General features: G+C 37.8%; 1 protein-coding gene across 4 annotated transcripts in view; it reads right to left on the bottom strand.

Moving 5' to 3' along the window:
• Nucleotides 1-23,106, bottom strand: part of kcnip4a (potassium voltage-gated channel interacting protein 4a) — a 199,151-nt gene that overhangs the window by 128,085 nt on the left and 47,960 nt on the right. Inside the window, exon 1 of one of the 4 annotated variants that reach the window (XM_084109431.1) lies at nt 5,991-6,199. The exons of the other annotated variants lie outside the window; for them this stretch is intronic. Within the exon in view, the coding sequence (XP_083965557.1) occupies nt 5,991-6,078 (88 nt within the window). The 5' untranslated portion in view covers nt 6,079-6,199. Of the gene's footprint in view, nt 1-5,990; nt 6,200-23,106 lie in introns of those variants that run through there. 4 annotated transcript variants of the gene reach the window in all.

Below are 23,106 nucleotides of genomic sequence, written 5' to 3'. Positions count from 1 at the left end.
GACCTCCGCAAATTGCATTGACAAACCTAATCAAATCACTTGAAATCTATAACCATCTACTTTGCTGCATGCTAAAATTGTCTATGTGCACCTGAGAGGTTTGCGTGAGAAATAAAATGTGATAAAGCAGAAGAGAAAGTTCTCCAGATACTCTCAGGCAAGATTAGAAATATGAAGGCCATTTTTGTCTCTTTTTCCTCAAAGACAAAAAGCAGACGTTGTTCCAGATCCTGTGCCAAGTATTTCAACCGGTTCCCCTAAAAATGGATGATATATTGCAGCGGTGGACGCGTGTGACAGCAGAAAGCAATAAACTGGGGGGAAACAAAAAGGCAAATGTCATTTGTTCACAAGAGAGAGATTTCGAGCGTTTAGGCGGTAAGAGCGAGGCCACAATGTGACAAATAGATGGACACAGCCCTCTGGCTCCATGTAGCTTGAAAATCAGCCTTTCAATTCACAGTCTTCAGGGTCCAAAAGCCTGAAGAAATATGCAGCTCGCACTGTCCTTTCTGTGGGACATTTGAACATTTCGGTACAAAATGTAATACTGTAGGTTGTTCAAAGTAATTTACAGCAATGAAATCGCAAGAGGTGTTATACTGCTGGTGAGATAAAACAAGGATTTAATTTTCTTTATGATCTTTAAATCAAGACAATGGACTATAAAGAAAGGAGAAGACATTTTTAAAGACACTACACGGTTAAAAAAAAAATAGAAACTATACATTTTCCAGTTCACTGGATCTTTGAGTCACAAATACTGAGACATGTGAATTACTAGAAACTACATAAAAGCCCAACTAGTCAAACACAGTTGTCTGATGATATCTTTGCTTTGCAAGGTGAATGCACATTCAGAAACAAAGATAGCATAGCTCACTTCGCATATTAAAGGGATGGTTCGGAGTAAAATCAACCTAGGGTCCTTTCCACCATGACCTCAAGCCAAACACCCCCCCAGAAGCCTTTTTTCCCTTGGTTGAACAAAATGAACTTGAAACTTGAATTAAAGTTAGAGCTTATTTAGAGATATCAGCCGAATGGCTTAGTGCAGGCACTAATGGATCCTATGATGCATCTCGTAAATTACCCCACTAAAAATGCCCAGCATGGTACCAAACTTATACAGTAGTACAAATAGGTTCTGTTCTCATAAAACGAGGCATTGGAAAGTTTGTAAGTACATCAGGAGTTTTATAGCACGTCATTATAAAAAAGAAGAAAGACCTTTGTCCCACCTCAATAATAAATAATACAATATACACAATAACTGACTAGGAATTGCAGAATAAGACAATATCTCCAAGGACACAGATTTCCAGTGTCCCTCTGCTGTATTCTACATCAGATCCAATTAGAATCAGGCTCAGGTCAGACTTTAGAATAAACTGATTCTTTCAGGTCATCGATCAATCCTGATCACTTGAGCAACAGATATTGACATTCAGTGTCTGTGCATTGCTTTCTAAGATAAGAGATATAGCGTTTGCCTTCACAAGGGTGGTTGAAATACAAGCATGAATATATTGAAATTATAAATGGCTCCTTAGAAAAGTACAAGATAATCAGTTTTTGGCATTCAACCAAAATAATTTCCTTTGCTAATGGTCATATTCAAATTTCCTGTGACATCATAACTTCTCAATTATGTCATATTGTGACCATATTTAAACCTGTTCGAAATCTGTATTTTTAAAATTTTTTTTATTATTTATTATTTTAAGTGTAAACAGAGAAAAGAAAGACTAAAATAAACTGTTCTACAACCATGTTTGGACAGACTGTCTTACTGTGTCAGCCGAATCAATACAGCACCGTAACAAGGATTTCAAGTGAAGGCAGAAAGACGGTTTCCAGCTACTTAGAGTCAGAAAAGCTGTCAGTCTATCAGACGATCAATATTAAAAGTCATTTTCTGTGACTCAGCATAATATCTGACATTGGGCTCGTTCCAAGAACACATCCTTTCCAGCACGTTTGATATATCCTGGTAATTATCACAAAACAGCTGACATCTGGATTAATTAATTTTTCATGCTTTTGACCCTTAATCCAATTAAATCACTATTTGGCAAATGTTAAGCTTTAATAAAGAGAGCAGTATATATATAGCTATTTACGCAGTGGAAGAGTGTGCAACACCAGACAAATATGATATAATACTGTTCATAATGATGGAACAGATTGAATGTGAGATATAATGAGCAAAAATACTGGCAGAATGAATTTCTGAGTGAACTGATCATAAATTATTATTTTTTATATGAGCATAAACAAATTTATTGAGCTTTATTCTTAAAACAAGAAAAATGATTTGCCAAAGGAGAAAGAAGCATTAACTTAATTCAAGATATTTGCTCTGAAACCTTAATGTCTTTTTTTGAGTCATTTACTCACCTTTGTGTTTTTCTAATGCTGTATTCCCTTCTTTCTTTCTTTTTTTACCACAAAAAAAAAAAAAAAAAAAGTCCTGCTCACACTCGTCCATATAATGAAAGTGAATAGCACCCAGCATCAAGCTTTTTTAAAAATCCACAAAAGTATATCAGAATGATCCCATGTAACGTGTCATATATTCTAAGTGTTCTGAGGGTATACGATACCCTGGTAATTCAGAGTTCTCGCGAGAGCACAAGTTGAATTTGCTCAGCGAGTTACTCTGGTGTCGAGTAATGGTGTTCATTAAATATGCCCCTCGATCTGAGATGCACCAATCACATCGGGTTATCTGATATAGGCGGGCCAGAGGCGAGCTAAACAGATGACGACAGCGCTGTGACGTCGAAGTCATTAGTAAACATTGCAAGATGGCTATGGATGAACACCAGTTGTTTGAAACGGCTTTGGCCGCTACAATGAACGAGTTAGACTTGGCTTTTTATCTAAAACAGGAACAGAAGACGCCGCTCGAATCGTTCCTTTGCAAGAAGACGTTTTTGCTGTTTTGCTGACCGAGTACGGTAAGAGTATAATCTACCAGTTAGCTCCGCTGGTAGCTAAGCGTCTTCACCTGCTTTCAGATGAAGCGGCATTTACTACACAGAGCCGTAGTTCACTGACAAGCTGAGCCTATCGCATTAATTATCGCAGCGATACGTCCGTGATAATTAATGCGATATGGCTCAGCTTGTCAGTGAACTACGGCTCTGTGTAGTAAATGCCGCTTCATCTGAAAGCAGGTGATGGCGATTTACTACTAACCAAGGAACCGGCTTTACTGACGAGATGCGCCTAACAATGTCATGCGATATATCGCCCAGCCCTAGCTAAGCGTATGGGGTTTATTGCTGTGATTGGTCGTAGTGTTATCCAGTTGCGTGCAGTGAGATTTTCAAATGCATGCTTGGTGCCGCCCCTCGAGCTGGGCGATTTTCATTAGTCGACGCCAGACCATTAATCTTTTAGATTTAGGTCTGGATTTCCAGGCTAGGTATATGATAGGGTTTGGTGAAAAACAAAATTTAACAAAAATCCTGACCTTGGCCATAGTTCTTTGTGAGAAATCATACAACATGAAATATACTGCCTAGAAATCCCCAAAAAGTGTCCTTGTACTTTCTTCACCAAGTTAAATATCTCTGGACCGGAACTCTGTCTAATTACAGTCAGAATGACAGTTGAAAACTATGAAAATAGAATGACTTCTTGTTACGACAAACACAACGGATATATTCACCTCAGAGAAGAAAGTTCATGGATTGTATTCCACTTGGTGTTATCTTCGCATATCCGTGCCAATGGCCAAGGAAGATGTTCATGTAAATAATACATTCAATTTTGGTTTGCTTTTCATCAACCCTATCATAGGGCTTGGTGAAAAACGATATCATATCAAGATCCCTTTAAAATCACAAATGCAGGAAGGTTTGGAAACGTTGGAAACGTTTCCGCAGTTCTTCTGGATTTAGTCTGTCTCAGTTTATTCTGTTTCTTCATGTAATCTCAGACGTACTCAATAATGGTGAGATCAGATCTCCGTGTGGATCATACCGGCTGTTGTCAGACTCCTTGTGCATACAGAAATTTTACTGGATTATTACAATTAAAGGCAAAATTAATGTTTGGAAATGTAAACTGATATTTCCTACTGAAACACTACAGCAATATATATAACTGGCTTAAAACCATTTCTTTGGGGTGGAAATACTAGCGTGCCTAAGATGTTTGCACAGTACTGTATGTTGAGAACATTTCCTTCCCCATTAATGGTAGGTAAAGTATTATCGTGATAAATATTGACATCGTATGATATGGAAAAAAATATTGTGATAATATTTTTGGCCATATCGCCCAGCCTTACCCTATCCTATACCCCCAGAACACTTAGAAAATATGACATGTGTTGCATGGGATCATTCCCTGATACTTTTGCCTCTTTTTTAAAAAACTATGATGCTGGTCGCTATTCACTGCCATTATATGGACAAGTGTGAGCGGGACATTTAAAAAAAAATAATAATAATTCTCCTTTTGTGGTCCGAAAAGGAAAGAAGGCAATATGGCATTAGAACAACACCAGGGTGAGTAAATGATTACTTAATTTTCATTTTAGGGTGAAATATCCCTTTAAGTATTTCTGCTTAGTAAATAGCCTATATCTTTATAGGAAATAGTCTATATCATTGAAAAGAGAATGCGAAGAGAATAGAATATATCATTTTATAGGAAAACAGATTTTTCAGATTACGATCAATGACATCTAAATGAACTGCTTGACTAATATAATGTATGCTCAAAAAAAGTAAGTAATAACTTAAAAAGGCCAGCCTGTCACAAACACAGAAGACATGCCTTCTATCAACACATAACCCTAATCAACAAGATTTAATGAGGGAAAGTTTTTCTTTCGTTGCCAGTAATTATGATCAAACACTATATCAGTCCCGCCTACAGAAATCTACTTAAACCAGTCCGCCAGAAGTAGTCAAGTCTTCACTGCAGGTCTCTTTATCTTTCAAAAGGGTCACATATTATGTACACAACACATTCTAATGCATCATATTCATAAAAAATAAGACCAGCAAAGCAATGCATGCCAAGCTTTGCCATCCGTGGTCTTTGTTGTCAAACGCACCCACACATTCAGACACACGTTCACATGCCGCAGAGATGCACAGGATATTCCTCACAAGCACAACAGATACACGATAATCAATAAACGTGAAATAAAGAAAGAGAAAGAGTAAATAAATAAACTTGTCAAATCAGATAAATCCCATGACTTCTTGCTTGGATTAGCTAGAACAAAATTTCCTCATACTGAGGTGGTCAATTAACATAACAAGTGCAAAGAGAACAACTATTAGACCATTCATTCTCTCTGTAACAAACATTTTGTAATAATGAGTCCTTCAGGTTATTTCTTCAAAATATTTTTAATTAAATTGTTTTTTCACAATATATATAAATAAATAATGAAAGAATGCAAAAACATATCTTGACCAATTAAACCCTTTAACAAGGTCAGCATACTCACTGTATGCATTTGTTTTGATGCATTGCTGATTTCCTGCAACAAGCCTATTCATTTCAGAAATATGGCCCAAATCATCTCCACACAATTTGACATTATTTGAAGACACACTGGGAAAATTACAGCAGGATACTCAAGGACAACATGACTAAATTTGCTGCAATCCACGAAGAAGAGCCCATCTCTCCTTGAAACAGCTGACACATCAATTTATATTTGCCAAATGATGGGGAAAATTTGTTTGCCTCCTCCTAATTGCCAGTAGACTGGCATTAATTGACATGATTAAGGAGATTAGGACGGAGAAGATAGATAGAGATTATCAAAGGTCAAAACCCGGTTAAGAGATGCCTGCAGGTTGTTTGAGCTGCACTGCCTCAACTTCTACATCAATACTGTATATAATGCTAGATTGCACCAAAGTATTTTATACACCATTGCAAATACAACAAAAAACAAACCTGGTTTTTACAAGATAAAAAACTTTGGAGGAGGAGGAAATTGCCAATTTTACCTGCATTGAGTGTGCCAGTAATAAGTCTGAAGAGGTACTGAGCAAACTTCAGAATCTCCCTCTTGCATCTTTTCCTGCAGCTGCTCATGCTGAGGTTTCTCTCTCTTCCCGCTGTTTAATCCTCAAAAGGTTTGTAGACAGAGGAAAACTTCCTCCCCGTGGCTGCGCTCCTGCCCGAACCTGCTCAGCTCGTGCGTCTGTGAGAGTCGGCTCATACGGAGCTGCGCGAGGGGGGTCACTTACTGCCGTCGGGTCATAAATATTTCCTCTGGAGCGCTCGTGTGTCCCAGAGGTGCTGAGCGCTCCTTTCTAAGCGGTCTCCTCTCTTTAGCCGTTCACACTCTTTCTGTCACACACACACACACACACACATTTGTAGTAGAGTGGCTGCTTGTGTGTCTCAGCACCATCTGTGGCTGTTTCAACCTCCACGACCGTTTCTGAGAAGGCGGTGCCAGCGTGGCCTCGGAGCCAAAGCACAAGAGAGAGAGAGAGCGATGAGGAGGAGGGGCAGGAGAGGTGAAAAAAGAGAAGGAATCAGCACTGACAGGCGATTATGGAACTGTCGTGTTGCCAGTTATAATGCTACAACACTTCAGAGACGCTCTGGGTGAGGCATCTCTTGAGTGTCACGGTATTGAGGGCGAAGGATTTTAAAAAAAGTGGAAGAAATGGAGAAAGGGAGGGACGGCGAGGTTAAAGATAAGAGAGACTACAGAGACAGCCTGCTCTTGCCTGAGAGAAAGTGAATGGGACGGAGATATGGGGAAGGAAGATAAAGGTGAAGGTGCAAGAAAGCAAGTGAAAAGAGATCTGGACAGAAAGACAAAGGGACTGAGGTGTGAAAAGCAACGTGAAGCAAAGCAACAGACAGACTGAAGGCAATATAAAGAAACGCAGAGAGAGAGAGAGAGAGAGAGAGAGAGAGAGAGAGAGAGAGAGAGAGAGAGAGGTTAAAACTGATGGGAAACACCTTGACATTTTCGAACGGCAGGTGTTCAGATGGTAGAAATAAAGGTGGAGTTCATAAGGTCAGTCCTGATGACTCACAGCCCGAGGTACTTATTTTACAAAGCCACATCAAAAGACTGGGACTCATCCATGAAAACAGCTCTAGGTAACATTTTACTCCAAAATAAAAGTAAAAAATAATGTTGTTATAGACCTTATGTAGCCCCGCCTCTTTTCAAAGCTGCGCTCGTCGTGTTCTGTCTTCTGGTTTGCATTTCCACAGCATGAAGGGAAGATCTTGCGGACTTTTGAATGAGGCGATCATTTTAAAGACTTCCCAGTCAATTGGCATTTGTTATGACATCCGCCGCTCCAATGCTCATGATAACTTTCGTTAACTCTACAATGAGTAAGTCCACTTCACCAGCTGATTACTCTTCGACAGCGATGCCATAGAAATATTCAGAGCTACCGTAGAAATCATGGAAACACCAAAGACGCTTTAATACAGTATGTGTTTTATTAGACGGGAGCAACTGTTTGGATATACATTTATCAACAGAAAACTAATCATTGATATACAGCGCAACACGGCTAGTCTTATTGTTTGAATCACTTTTTTTCTTGATTTTTTACCATGCCTCAGAGACAACACTATTTTGTCACGTAACATAGCATAATCAGAGACAGCTTTCTTTTTATAAAATAAATTGCATGTCACTTTGCAACAGTCATCCGGTTTTTATTAATATGATTTTCTAATATCGATCTAGATTACTGCAAAGTGCAACAAGTCTCTCATACCAGCCATTTAGTATGATTGTTTTAACCATGTAAAACAGAGCTGCGTTACCCCACATACGCAGCAAAAAGAGCGGAAGCGGGCAACTGCAGCACAAGCATAATAAAAGCTCAGAGACCGGTGTTTCGCGCAGATCTCTCTGATTAGCATTCACTCTCAAGGGCGTCCTTGGCGCGAATACTTTCGATTTACATGAATCTGTGGAGGTGAAGAGTCAAGACGACAACTCCCATGATTTGTTCGGTCTAGTTTGCGTTTATGTGTAGTGGTTGTGTTTTCCTGTTTTCCCCAAAGTGAACCCCTTCTCGAAGCACTGCAGTCAACCGAGGCTTCCAAGGTCACCGGTGACGTCATTTCACTGAAACAAACGCAAGCCTCAATAAGGAGCTCTGGGGGTGTGGGGGGGGAGTACCTGACGTTCTCCTCACAAGCTTCGAAGCCTCCGTATCAGGGATAACATCACTAGTGTTTATTTCATTTATTAATAAAGTGTTCCTGAGTATATGTTATTAAAGATTATTCTTGTTGATTTCTACAGCCACCAACCCTGGCAGAGATATGGAAAGTATTTTTGTCCTTTTTGGAGCTTGACAGATACATGTTGTTGTACAATGAGGGCAAGTAAAATATCAGTTAAAATGAAAGAACATTTGGGGTAAACTAATTCTTCTATTTTCCACAAACAGGCTTTTTTATTTAAGCAAAATATCAATTTATATTAATTTCTTTTGATTTGCGGCTAAAATTTGTTCATGGTTTGGTCATGTTCTTAACAGGTTTTGTGAGATTTACCAACATGAATGATGTGAGATGTTGTTTAAACTGCAGTTCAACAAGGTCGTTTACACCACGCTATCTCGTCTCGTATATGGTCTTGTTTTGGTGTGTAAATCTTTTTGATTAAATCAGAAATTCTGCTGTGATTTGCAGTCTATTTTATTTTACACATGGAGGAAATTACTTGTGCTGATAATGACAGTGTAATTGTGTTTGTTAAATGTTTGTTGGAATCTCTATTGTTGAGTTTGGTGTAGAATTGTGTCCTAAAAGTTTTATGCAGTTTGTCGGTGGGTGTGATCCCCGACAGTCCCCCTGTGGTAAAAATTAAGCGTTTTATGTTGTTTATTTGTCTGGTGTTTTTAATATGCTTTAAGACAAACCATGTGTAAAATTCATAAGTCAACACCATTGCTGAGTATTCTTAAAACTGCAGTGAACCAAAGACAGTCTCAAAAACACGTTTTGAAATCGCTGGTGTTTCTGACGTCACAAACTACCTTGTAACCAATCACGTCAAAGTGTGATCGTCAACGAGTGGATCTCTGAGCTGGTGTGAGTGAGTGGAGGCGGGGCTAATTTGCATATATTCATAGAACCGAATGAGGCAAGGGTGTAGAGTTACAGTCAAGCTTTTTTAAGACATTAAGAATTTTTTCAAGTAAAGAATGTTTAAATATGTAATTTTGGTGATCAAAGGTGAGTTTTAAGAGATAAAATGATAGACTGGGGGACTAACATATCTAGAAAGTGTATATTGTACGTGGTTGATTGATGATACTTAATTGTAAGTTTATAGTAAATTGATGATTTTGGTGATTTCAACCATATTTAATATTTAGCATTAATTAAACCTGCATGTTAATTGTTTGTGATGTCAACAAATAATTAATTGTATAAATAGTAGGTGGAGATATCAGGTAGAGTAGGAGGAGATATTCTGGTTCGCTAAAAATAGTAGGTGGAGATATTAGATTACCTCCCACACTAAAGAAGAGGCCTTCTTTAGTGTGGGAGGTAATCTAATATCTCCACCTACTATTTTTAGCGATTATCAATCATCTATCCATCAAAGCCTCATTTCTGACCTGTGATCTGTTACAGTGAAAAACAAATTAAAAAATGTTGATCTTTTTATGTGTAAAATACTTTCATTAACATTCCGGTGGAATCTGCGGTTCATTATAGCAGCTCTAGGTAGAGGCAAGCCATTTAGATGACAGATGAAACGGCTTGTTTTGTATATGAAAGAATAGTTGATTCCCATTGGTCATTCCTGGTTCAGGCAGGCCTATTTCAGGAAGAGCACTCCAAAACCAAAAGCTTTTTTCCACGAGTGACTCGCAGAAGATTTAGACCCCTCTCTGTCCCTGGCGCTCTCAAATAGGAACGCCGTTTCCGCAAAGAGGCGTGTTGTTCTGAAAGGAGCTCTGGGTTGTTGTGACAAGAGAGAAAAATGTGGGTGAATGCGAAGAGAACAGATTTTCCATACAGATTATGCTACAATGTGTGCACACTGTCACTGCAGTGCATGGTTCATAATGCTGCTTCACAGCTACACGTTTGAAATGACCTTATGAATAGCATAATAATAATTCAGGAACTCAAATTAATTTCTTCATGTTTTAAATCTAAGGAGACATGTGGCATTTTACTATCAAGCATTACTAGGTGCTTTGAAAGGTCAATGAAGCAGCTTCATTAGATTTGCATGCACTACTGTAGATTCAGCATAAAAAAAGTACACACTTTTAAAAAGAGTCCTTTTTATGAAAATAATATACTTTGAAAGAATATACATTCATTTCACACTTATACGTATAATGTTTCTGGACACATAAAAAAATGTATTACATTTTGACTCACTAAAATAGGACTCTTTACATGTAATTTCATAATTAATTCTACATACTCTAATTTAATTTCTACACGGTTCTATGAATATGCAAATTAGCTCTGCCTCCACTCACTCACACCAGCTCAGAGATCCACTCGTTGACGATCACACGTTGACCTGATTGGTTACAAGGTAGTTTGTTATGTCAGAAACACCAGCGATTTCGAGACTGTCTTTGATTCAATGCAGTTTTAAAGGGGAACTATGTTTTTTTTTTTTTTTTAGCTTAATTTACCTTAACTGAACAGCTTCAGAGTCACTGGAATGGTTATATGACTTTTTTCGGGTTGAATGGTGGCCGTCTCGCTTCCCTCTAGCGCCTGTGAGCGGAAAAAACACCCTTGCAACTTTGGGCCGGTGGGAGTCGGCAACGAGTTTTTACGACAGTGTTGTCAAATATCTATTCTGAAGCTGTAGGGGGAGCTCTATAGAGAAATTACCAAAACTGCATAGCGCCGCTTTAAGGAGAAAATACTGACTTGTGAATTTGCACATAGTTTGTCTTAAAGAATATTGAAAACACTACAAAGACATATAAACAACATTAAAAACTTGATTTTCACCACGGGGGACTTTAAGTAATATTTCATTAATATTATAACTGCAAGTAGTTTTGTAAAATTTATACTTTTAATATCTGAAATGCACTAGAATTAACTACATTTAAGCACTTATTTTTTCACAAGGGAAAGATCACAAGTTCTCTTTAGATATAATTACAAAAAATAGTAACAATTTCTATGAAACCTGTTAATATGATGCGTTTTGAACTAATTAATGCATTAAAAAGTATTTATAATCTGTTGTGTTATATTTAAAAACATCATTATACATTTTAATTCAATACTTATTTAAGGTTATTTATTTTGTTTTAAATTATTATTATTTTTTAATCTAAATATTAAAACATAATCAAGGCAAATTTATACTAATACTCATAACTTTAACAAACCCTTAAACTTCAGTATTCATCATGACTTAGAAATGGTCTTTAATTGTTTGTTTTATTGACATTAATATTAAAAAATAATATTAATCTCAAATTGTGATATTTGTTGAGGGGACATGTGAAATTACCTTTATAAATAATCGAAATTATGATCTCCAACACCCTAGAGTTATGAAGGTGATTGCACAGGCAACCACCACCATTTACTTCAAAAGATGTATTATCTAGTTATAATCAATAATTCATGACAAGATATAATCTGTATATTCTATGTAATATAAGAGATTACAATGTGCATTAAGGGTATTAGGAAGAGCTTTAAAATGTATGCCATATACAGGCTTTACGAAAATGTCTCAGTTCAGCTTTATTTTTAGCCTGTATCTGTTTAGGGCGGATCTGTATAATTCAGACCAGACCTAAGCAAGCAACTGCAAATGTTCCTCATTACCAATTAGCAGCTGCTACGCAACCCTCTGAAACGATCAATCTGCCTTCAATTCAAATCCAGGCAGCTTTTGAGGAGCTGCAGACATGCTTCACACACAGCTTGAGTGATAGACTTGCTGAGAATGAAGAGTATTCGCCAGCTACCGGCGTGTGTGAGAACTAGCTTCCGCACCTCTTTGAATTCATCCTCCCGCACGCACCTGCTCACACAAGCACACACACACACACACACACACACACGCTATCTCAAAAAGGACTGAAATGTCAATCTAAACATTAACTTTAAACTGTAAAGTACATTAGAAACATCATGTTTTAATAATCTGTTGTTGTTCTTTAACAAGAACTTATTTGGTACACTTATTTGGATGTGTTGACCAACATACTGAAGCACATATAAAGTGTTTTATTCTAATTTTAACAGTGTCATTTAATATTACATTTGTGTACACACACACACACACACACACACACACACACACAATTATACATTTTCATTTAGTTGCAATTAAGTGTCCAAAAACATTACATTCAGTTCTCACTTAAAGGGATAGTTCACCCAAAAATGAAAATGCTGTCATCATTTACTCTCCCTCAAGTTGTTCCAAACCTGTATGACTTTCTTTCTTCTGCTGAACACAAAAGAAGCTATTTTGAAGAAAGTCGGTAATCAAACGACTGATGGACCCCATTGACTTCCATAGTAGGAAAAAAAAAATACTATGGAAGTCAATGGGGACCAGCAACTGTTTAATTACCAACCTTCTTTAAAATATCTTCTTTTGTGTTCAGCAGAAGAAAAGAAATCATACCGGTTTGGAACAACTTGAAGGTGAGAAAATGATGACAGAATTTTCATTTTTGGGTGAACTATACCTGTAAGTGTATTCTTTTAAAGCATATTTTCCACAATTACCCTTTTTAAAAGTATGCTAAAGTCTACTTTTTCATAAGGATAAGCAAATATTTTTGCATTTACGTATATGTAGTGGTTAGCGAATATGCTAGTGAACAAACTCAGAAAAACATTATAGACAGTTTTTTGTTTTTAGAATTTGGGAAGTTTGATTCAGACTGGCTCAGCAGATTTGTGTGGAGTGATGAATCACAATAAAACAAGTTGCATGGTGATGCGCCAGAGCGGTGTCTTCGAAAATCTGCTGAGAAATATAATAATAAATGCATCTCTAGCACAGTGAAGCATGGAGGAAGAGTGTCATTGAGTGGGGAGCCTTTTTACCTGCTGCTATTGGTGAGCTACTTCATTGTGAAAAGTAATTTAACGCTTTGGAGTACAGGAGAATATTGCAGAATGGCTTGCTTCCCACAACTGAAAAGTTGTTGTCTAAAGAGGAATGATCAGATGTAATTTTTCAACAAGACAATGCTCCTGCCCAAATTGCATAGACAACCAAGTGGCAACTTGAGAACAAATCCATCAGGCTCATGTTTTGGCCTGGTCATATATAGCCTATTCCGTGCTCAAGCGCATGCATAAAGCTTGCTGCAAAGCACCGGAAAAAGTAATGATTATGAATGTGTCGGGGAAACAAGCTCAAGGAGCAAGGAGACATTTTAATTATTTATTAATAAACTAGCGTTTTGCTTCGACTAGTCTTATAATATGGTCTGTTATTTTAACAAGGAACTATAGTACATCCGACAGTTGGGTTAATAAAGATTACTTTGCCTTCCGTTTTAGTTCTTGTTCATGTTAATGTCACAGGGAACGAGTATTATCCTTTGCGATATAAGTGAAGTCTCATTTACAGTGTTTCTTTCCATTCATATAATCTTTTACTTATTTAGCGTTTTTTTTTTTTTTTTTTTTTTTTACGGACATATGTATGAACATAGATGTAAGTGGATTGTTGCATGTAGGCACATGGTAGGAGTGTGTGAATATGCGTGGTCATAGATGTATGAATGTATATATGCTTGTGTATACGTATGTGTAAGTATAATTATTGCACATATGTATATTATACATGTACATATAGTTTATCTTTATGTATGTGTATATATATGTATATAACATGTATACGCATGTTTAATTTAATATAATAAGTAAATTTTATTTTGTCATTTAATTTGATTTATTTTTCTCTTTCCTCACGTTTATGTATTCATATGTTTACATGTCTTTTTTTAGAGTATTCAGTACAACATGTATGACTTGTACCTGTAACATTCAGCAATGAGGGCAATGTGAAGTATTGCTGTTAATTGTTCCTTGTTTATGTAAAGCTTAATTAAGAATAAAACAATAAAAATAAATAAATAATAAACTAGTGTTTTCTATGTCGGCTGCAAAGATAAAGCTGGCGAAGCTGACTCGTCATCTCCACAGTGAACGTGCCTATAGAGAGAAACGGATTACATAACATACGGATAACATAAGCAGAGAGTATTTGTTTTAGATTTGAATTGGTTTGTTTAAAAGAAGATATTTAAGCATTCTATAGATGTATTTCTGTGAGACAAGTAGCCTATAGGCTAAGTTTCGGTTCATTTTTGTGATGCCAGGGAGACAGAGACAGCAGATAGCACATCCTGCGTGTTTTCTTTATTCTACAAAAGGCACAACGTTTTCTTGTTATTGTAAGTTTACACAAATAAAAGTAGACCCTTACAGTTTTGAAAGATGTATTACTCTAGTACAAAAACATATTTTAGATTGTTTCCGCTGTTGTTTCCATGTCATGCAGTAAGCGCGCTATACTTCAGCTTCCACACTCTGCAAAACCCTTGGATATGCGCCTAAAAATAACGCACATTTGTCTGGGTTAACATTAGAGCGAGCGGCCGAGTAAAGTTGCTACTACTTGCATGTTTCAAATTATAATCCACATTTAAGGCCGATGGATGATAGGCGAACGCTTGGATTTCCAGCCCGACAAACTGTTACCACAGACTAACCGACTAATACAATTTTGGTCGACTAAGCCTCTTTTATTTGACTAACGGATAGTTGACTTTTAGGGGGCAGCCCTACTAATTTCCTGACCAGTGATTTGTGGTTAAAATGGTTAAGACCATTAATAAAACACTAACTATTTTGCCAATTTTGGTTTTGCCCAATTTGTTTTTGCCCAGGAGTGTAGATGTAAATGACACAGTACTAGTATATGACAATCCACAATGGTCATTATATTTTTTGAGCTTCAATTCTCATTACTGTCATGGAAGCATTTCTCGAAACGGTCTTCTGCATTCCGAGCTGCAACTGCAGTCCCTCACCGTTGACCCTACAGACAGGCGACCCAACTCATACATCACCTTAATGGATTCCCCATGCAGTCCAACTCGTGTTTGGTGTAATGTATTCTCCACATAGAGGAATTCAACAGCCTTATACAGTAAAGGGACATGAGGGCCCGCTGTGTTTACATTGAGCTGGGTGTCTGTGACAAGACTCTGATGATGCGATAGAGGAAAGACGCCAATAGCACAATGGACAGTGCTGTACCTCAGGTTTGTGGACAAATCAGATCAAATCAAGTCAGCCTATTCTCAGCAACACACACAGTCCTATTTAAATTTAGTTGCACAAAGACAAGGAAGTGAATTCAAAGACAAAAACAGTTATTGATCCTTAAAAAGGACTGTGAAAGTGCTTCCTTGATCGTTTTACTGGGCCTTAATGCATTTACTGTATTTAGTGCCCTAACACAATAACTATGCCAACACTGAAACAGAGGCAAATAGTTTTTAGATTTTTTGATTGATTCGACATACATTTTTACCTTTCATTTTCTCTGAATCAGAGCATAGTTGAATAAAAACAGTTTAAAAAAAAAAAACATACCAATGCCATGTGACTACCAACATCAGAAAACTATGAACATTCAAATCTGTTGGTCAGTTATTGGATTATTAAAGTAATAGGGACAGTAAAGTGACCTCAATTCCTTTTAAATCAATGCTTATGAACATCTAGGGACAAAAAATAAGCACAAGCTATTAAAAAAAGATTGCACAAGCACACACACTGTATGTGTAAATTCATCTTCAGCATTCAGGTTATACCCTAACCTGCTGACTCATATAGTAGTAAATAGACATTTGACAAACAGTATCTAAAGTCCTTTTGAAGTTGTGGTTATTTGCCATTTACTGTATTTGATAATTTATTAAAAACATCAGGCCAAACACAATGTGTTTGTTGTGGGGTCCGAACCAAATTTATTTCACGTCCTCAAAGCCTAGCGAGTGGATCAAGCTGATAGTTAATGTGATGAACTACACGTGTGGTTACTCTGTGTGAACTTGAGGAGAACTGACTTTGCATCCACTAAATCAGTTCAGATCAATACAAAAATGAAGAGAGAAAAATTCTAGCATAATTTGTTTGCTGATGTCATTTGCTTCTTTTGGGGTATTTTGTTTTTAATGCAATACATTTCATACACACTCTTTCGTGTCCAAAAAAGGGCCATATTCAAAAATTGTCTACAAATCCAGAATCCAGATCCACTCTAGTCTACAAATTGTCTAAAAATCTCTACAAATCCTGCCATTCCTGTTTGTGATTTCAAACTTAGCAGATGATGCTGATAAGGAGAAACAGTCACATTCACAAAGGTCAAGCACAATGGGAGTGCAGAGGCAGATTTCACATTTTCTGCATGTGACGTGTGTCGCTACAATGTTTGCAGATACAGTCACAGACACAGGGCTAATGGTGTTCTCATCTCCTGCCTGCCCTTCAGTGTCCTTTGAGTGTTGTGTGACCTGGTTTCCACTTTGGCCCTCGCAGGGCAGAGCAGAGCAGAGGAAGCAGGACTCCCTGACTTAACATGCTGCTGAAATATTGAAGATGTGTCGCTGGACTCTCGCATCGACACCACTGGCCTACTGGGAGTATAATGCTCAGAAATAGTGGAAAATCAAGATGTGGGCAGGGAGAGACACACATACATACATACAGTATATGAGACTGGCACGTAAGAGAAAGCAAGAAAAAGCAGGGTTTTCCTAAAGTAATCGAATAAAAAGAAGCAGATTTGAACAGTTGTGTACATTTGAGATTCAGATTGGACCCCATGTGAAATGGTTTGGTGAACACTATTTTTGTTCCTGCACTGTCATACAAATCATTGTTTTCAGTTAGGAAAGGCCTTCTGAAGCATTTTTGTAAGAAAAGTATCCATAATTATAACTTTATAAACTGTAATCACTAGCTTTCTGTAATGTCTGTCAACGCGTTCACGAGAGAGTTGAGTTCTGGCGTATGACGTAGGACTTCGGTGAGAGTAGACGCCTCAAGCTCCTCCGACATTTCTCTTTAAAAATTCTCGTTTTAGACTTCTAAATCATGACTGGTATTTTGTTTTGCTCTGTGCTTCCACGTTCATCAATACTTCACACGTCGGGTCACCTCTTCAGCCGGAACTAGACTCGCGTACTTAGGCCGTTACTGGAAGCCAGAAATTTTAGTTTATAAAGTTATGGATATTTTTTTACAAAAACAAATTGTTTCGCTTCAGAAGGCCTTTATTAACCCCTGGAGCTGTATAGATGACTTTTATGATGGATGGATGCACTTTTTTGGCCTTCAAAAACAAGGTACCATTCACTCCCATTATAAAGCTGGGAAGAGTCAGGGTATTTTTTAATGGAACTCTGATTGTGCTTGGCTGAAAGAAGAAAGTCATATACTGTACACCTAGGATGGCTTGATGGTGAGTAAATCATGGGATACTTTTCATTTCTGGGTGAACTAACTCTTTAAATTAAAATAATTAATTATTCAACGAAAACATGTTTTGTAAAATGTAAAACGATTGATTGCCAGGGTGACCTGAGCACTTGAAGGACATATTTTTAAAGTGTCATACAATGTAACTTCAGGGGAAAATTTCAAACTTGACAGTCTATGAACCTGTACGCCTCAAGAGAGAGTTCCCCTGCCAAACATTCTGATAGCATAGCTTTGCCTGGGGCACTTCAATAAATGTCAACATCATTTGGCAAATTGTGTAGGGAGGAGAGCCCATTGGTATACAGGAGGAGTAGCCCTTATGACATTTTCAGAAAACTAGATTTGATTGAACTGACTGCCAAAAGCTAAAGCACTCCAAGTATGATCGCAATATCCTGCACCGTCAACGCTACCACACAGAAACAAACCTCGGCTAAGGCTGCAGGCCATGGAAATTTTATGAGATGGCTTCAAGTCTTGATGTGCTGACACTTTTATTGATCTTCGCACTTAAGTAAAAGTGCCACTACATATCTGCAAGTAAATGTGCCTGATTGCATCACTTTTCACATTCTCTGGGGATGCAGAACAAATGCGATAAGAATTTCTACATCCAGAAATATCTTTACCGCAACAATAACAATGCTAATATTGCATGTCGATATTTGATGTCAAATTAAACGTTCCAACGTTCAGGCTTCAGGTCCAAAACATTTAAATAATTCCTTCTCATCAGTGGGCTGTGATCAATTAGAAGTCAAGAAGTCAATGTGATATACTCTATTCTTAGCTGAACATCTAGGCAAGAAGCCAGGACAAAATACACCAAGAGAAATCGTAATTTTCTAATACATAATGCAAGATGTGTCTGTCAATACGCCGTGGAGTCAGAGCAGCCCTTCTCTGCAAGATCTGCAAAGCACTATTGATACGGTTTCTACTGTATGTGCCTTCTAGCATTTTCTATTTCAAATCCTTGTCTTTATTGGTGCCTACTAGGTGAGTGCACATACACAGCCTTGAGGTGTTCAGTCGTGAGTGAGAAAAGGCATGTTTTATGGCTGGCAGACACAAAAACATGTACAGGAGCAATGCTGCAACTCTCTAGGGCGTTTTAAAATTAATATTAAAATCGACAGCAGAAACTTACCAACATCAAAACTCAGTCTCACTAGCATTCATTTGGCAAAACATTCATACAATAAAGAATAATTTGCAGTTTGCAAGTGACATGCATTTATAGAAGTCGATAAATCTCCAACACAGAGCCAAAGTGACTTCTATGAAAATTAATGAAAAAATGTGAAGGCTGCCCTCAAATGGGCTTAAGTCGATTTGAGAGTATATGGAAGCAGCACAATGGAGATTGGTTTCGAAAGGAAGACCATTAGATGAGGCTTTTAATGCTGCGGTGCCTCATAAACCTCAGGAATAATGGTGTTTGCTTCCTGGTGCTGGAACCGTGCTTGATGCGTTGGGAATTAGCCAGATGATTGAGCATTAGAGAGCGCACTGAGTGATCAGACTACTTCAGATCTCCAAGTACAAGACATAAATGATGTAAAGGGAACAATAGCTACGGATACTGTAATTGATACAGTACTCTGATACAGAGAATTAATGTACATTTACTGTAATGTATAGCAACAAAGTGACGTAAATAAATGTTCACAACCTCATGTTCACATCCCTTTGGGTCACTTGAGAGATTACAGTTTGAAATACACCAAGAATGCAATGTAGCAACATACTTAAATTACTTCAATAAAATTACTTCAGTATCAAAGTATTATATAAAAGACAAACCATTTTCAAAGGAAAAAAAGAGATAAAAGAGATGGAATTGTTCTCACAAACAAAAAAAGCTGATAGAGTTCATCAAATCTGATGACTTTATTGAAACAATTCAGGGATGAACAAAATTCAGAATTTAACAACAGGCTCCCTTTGCCATTAATGAGCTGGAATTTGAACTTAACTGGCCAACATCACGGGTTGAACCCAATTATGCATTTAGAATGTTTCTAGCCCTGTTAAGAAGGTTGTTTTTGGTCATTCTTAAAACATTTAATAATTCTTCTCAAATTATTCCCCATTTTGCACTGCATATGCTCTTCTTGAGCTAATTAAAAAAAACTAATTCATGCAGCTTTTCATAAGCTACTAAATGGGTAAAATAAAAGGGACAATGTGAAATGTCTTTAGATAAACGCATACAAAACCCTTAGGGAATATTAAAAACAATTCACTTTTATCCCTTGATGTTTTTCCTTGGAACTTGAGTCTTTCACACAAACTTCAAAGGGGGAAAATGAAGCATGAAGCAAAGATATATATAGGTTGGACCCATATATGTGCAGCCTGGTGGCCAATTTAACATTCCATCTGCAAGAGCAGAGCCTGAAGGTTGAATTAGCAGGACATGTATCTGTCATTCCGAAAACGAATTGATGCTGTATTGGCCACAAAAGGAGGCCCTATACCATACTAATAAATTATTGTGGTCTAAACCAAGTGCTTCAGTTTCATTGTCCAACTAGATAGATAGATAGATACAATAAACAGTTGTAATCTAAAACTCTCCAAACCACTGTCTATGCAGTGTGCACATTTTCAATGTATTCACACGTCTGTCTGAAATCACAGTTCAGTGTGAGCTCACTGCATAACTCATTATAATCAAAGAAGCTGTTGCTTCGCTCACTCACATTGTAGATGGGGTGTTAAAACACAGACATTGCATACCGATTCGATGTAGTGCACACATAAAAAGAAACAAAAACTCAATAGTTTCAAAAAAAAACATAAAATTAGATGCTATTGAAAAATCTGTGCAGCCCTGTAAGAAAATTACAGTGGATAACAAATTAAGAATACAGAATGACCTGACGGTCAAAAAACAAGAGACATGGGCTGAGATATTTCTTTCAATAAAAAGGGGTGCAGTTGAGTGAATTTATTTATTTATTTGAACATTTCTGACTTTATTAACATGACCCTGAACTGTGCTATTAATATAACATCAATCCCCCAGCAGGAGAGGAGACTCTGGGCAAGACAGCAGCAGAAGTGGGATGGGGAGGGAAGTAAAACACGGGGAGCTGCTCATAAAAGGTTAGCTGCAAGGACACAATTCATTCTCAATGACACAGGAAGGTATATCAGACTGCGTGCAATCCTCTGGAAAGGCATGGCAGAAAGAGTAGTAGGGATAGAAATGCTTAAAATTTATTTTGAGGGTGTGGAAAGAGTCAGTTTAGATTCCATCAAGGCTTTTCTTTAATGATTAGCTGTGTTGATTTGAAAAAAAGGCTTAATTCACCACTCGTTCGCTAATAGTGATTGGAAGTCAGATTCATTTCTGTGAACAAAACTTTTGTTTAAATGAACTGGTTCAAAAACCGATTCAGCTGTTCATTTATGTCATTGCGTAACGACGTCAAGAATATATTTCTAACAACTGGTATGTTATGGCATGTGACGCTGAAACATTCAAATAAAGCCATATGAGAGCGCATATAGTTGACTTTTAAAGGGATGGTTCGCAGTAAAATCAACCTAGGTTCCTTTGCACCATGACCTCGAGCCAGACATCCCTTTAAAGGGGTGGTTGAATATGATTTCACTTTTTTAACTTTAGTTAGTGTGTAATGTTGCTGTTTGAGCATAAACAACATCTGCAAAGTTACAATGCTCAAAGTACAAAGCAAAGGGAGATATTTTATTTTAAAGAAATTGGGAATTAAGGACAACAACAAACGGCTGGTAGGGACTACAGGAGCTTCCTCCCGGGTTAGTGACATCACTAACCCTAAAATTTACATAAACCCCGCCTCCTGAACGCGATTTATAGATTATCAAGACAGAATATGCTAATCAATGACTAGAAGATAACTACACATAAGCTACATAAATTCACCAACTAACCATTCAGAAAGGTTGTCTACATGTTGTCACTTCTTCTTGAGTCTCTCCATCTTTCTGACTTCGGTTTGAACATGAAAAGGCTAAAAGTTTTAGAAATTTCCAGTGCATGTCTGCGTGAGGTAAAAGGACACGAGCTGTTGAAGCTCCGCCCCCTGTATTCGGAGCAGCAGCTCATTTGCATTTAAAGGAACAGACACAAAAACGGTGCGTTTTTGCTCACCCTCAAAAATTGACAACTTTAACATGCTACAGTGAGGAAAATAAGTATTTGAACACCCTGCTATTTTGCAAGTTCTCCCACTTAGAAATCATGGAGGGGTCTGAAATTGTCATCGTAGGTGCATGTCCACTGTGAGAGACATAATCTAAAAAAGAAAATCCAGAAATCACAATGTATGATTTTTTAACTATTTATTTGTATGATACAGCTGCAAATAAGTATTTGAACACCTGAGAAAATCAATGTTAATATTTGGTACAGTAGCCTTTGTTTGCAATTACAGAGGTTAAATGTTTCCTGTAGTTTTTCACCAGGTTTGCACACACTGCAGGAGGGATTTTGGCTCACTCCTCCACACAGATCTTCTCTAGATCAGTCAGGTTTCTGGGCTGTCGCTGAGAAACACGGAGTTTGAGCTCCCTCCAAAGATTCTCTATTGGGTTTAGGTCTGGAGACTGGCTAGGCCATGCCAGAACCTTGATATGCTTCTTACAGAGCCACTCCTTGGTTATCCTGGCTGTGTGCTTCGGGTCATTGTCATGTTGGAAGACCCAGCCTCGACCCATCTTCAATGCTCTAACTGAGGGAAGGAGGTTGTTCCCCAAAATCTCGCAATACATGGCCCCGGTCATCCTCTCCTTAATACAGTGCAGTCGCCCTGTCCCATGTGCAGAAAAACACCCCCAAAGCATGATGCTACCACCCCCATGCTTCACAGTAGGGATGGTGTTCTTGGGATGGTACTCATCATTCTTCTTCCTCCAAACACGTTTAGTGGAATTATGACCAAAAAGTTCTATTTTGGTCTCATCTGACCACATGACTTTCTCCCATGACTCCTCTGGATCATCCAAATGGTCATTGGCAAACTTAAGACGGGCCTTGACATGTGCTGGTTTAAGCAGGGGAACCTTCCGTGCCATGCATGATTTCAAACCATGACGTCTTAGTGTATTACCAACAGTAACCTTGGAAACGGTGGTCCCAGCTCTTTTCAGGTCATTGACCAGCTCCTCCCGTGTAGTTCTGGGCTGATTTCTCACCTTTCTTAGGATCATTGAGACCCCACGAGGTGAGATCTTGCATGGAGCCCCAGTCCGAGGGAGATTGACAGTCATGTTTAGCTTCTTCCATTTTCTAATGATTGCTCCAACAGTGGACCTTTTTTCACCAAGCTGCTTGGCAATTTCCCCGTAGCCCTTTCCAGCCTAGTGGAGGTGTACAATTTTGTCTCTAGTGTCTTTGGACAGCTCTTTGGTCTTGGCCATGTTAGTAGTTGGATTCTTACTGATTGTATGGGGTGGACAGGTGATTATTTATATAGAGTACATGACAATTTGGGGTAAATCTTGGAAATAAAATGTTCTTTAACCAAGCAAAAGTTTACAGTACACTTAAATAACTTTAAATTCCTTTTAATTTCATTGCATTTTTGATTT

The sequence above is a fragment of the Abramis brama genome (genome assembly GCF_963993115.1).
Source record: "Abramis brama genome assembly, chromosome: 3".
NCBI lineage: Eukaryota > Metazoa > Chordata > Actinopteri > Cypriniformes > Leuciscidae > Abramis > Abramis brama.
This window is presented reverse-complemented; position numbering and strand designations above follow the sequence as displayed.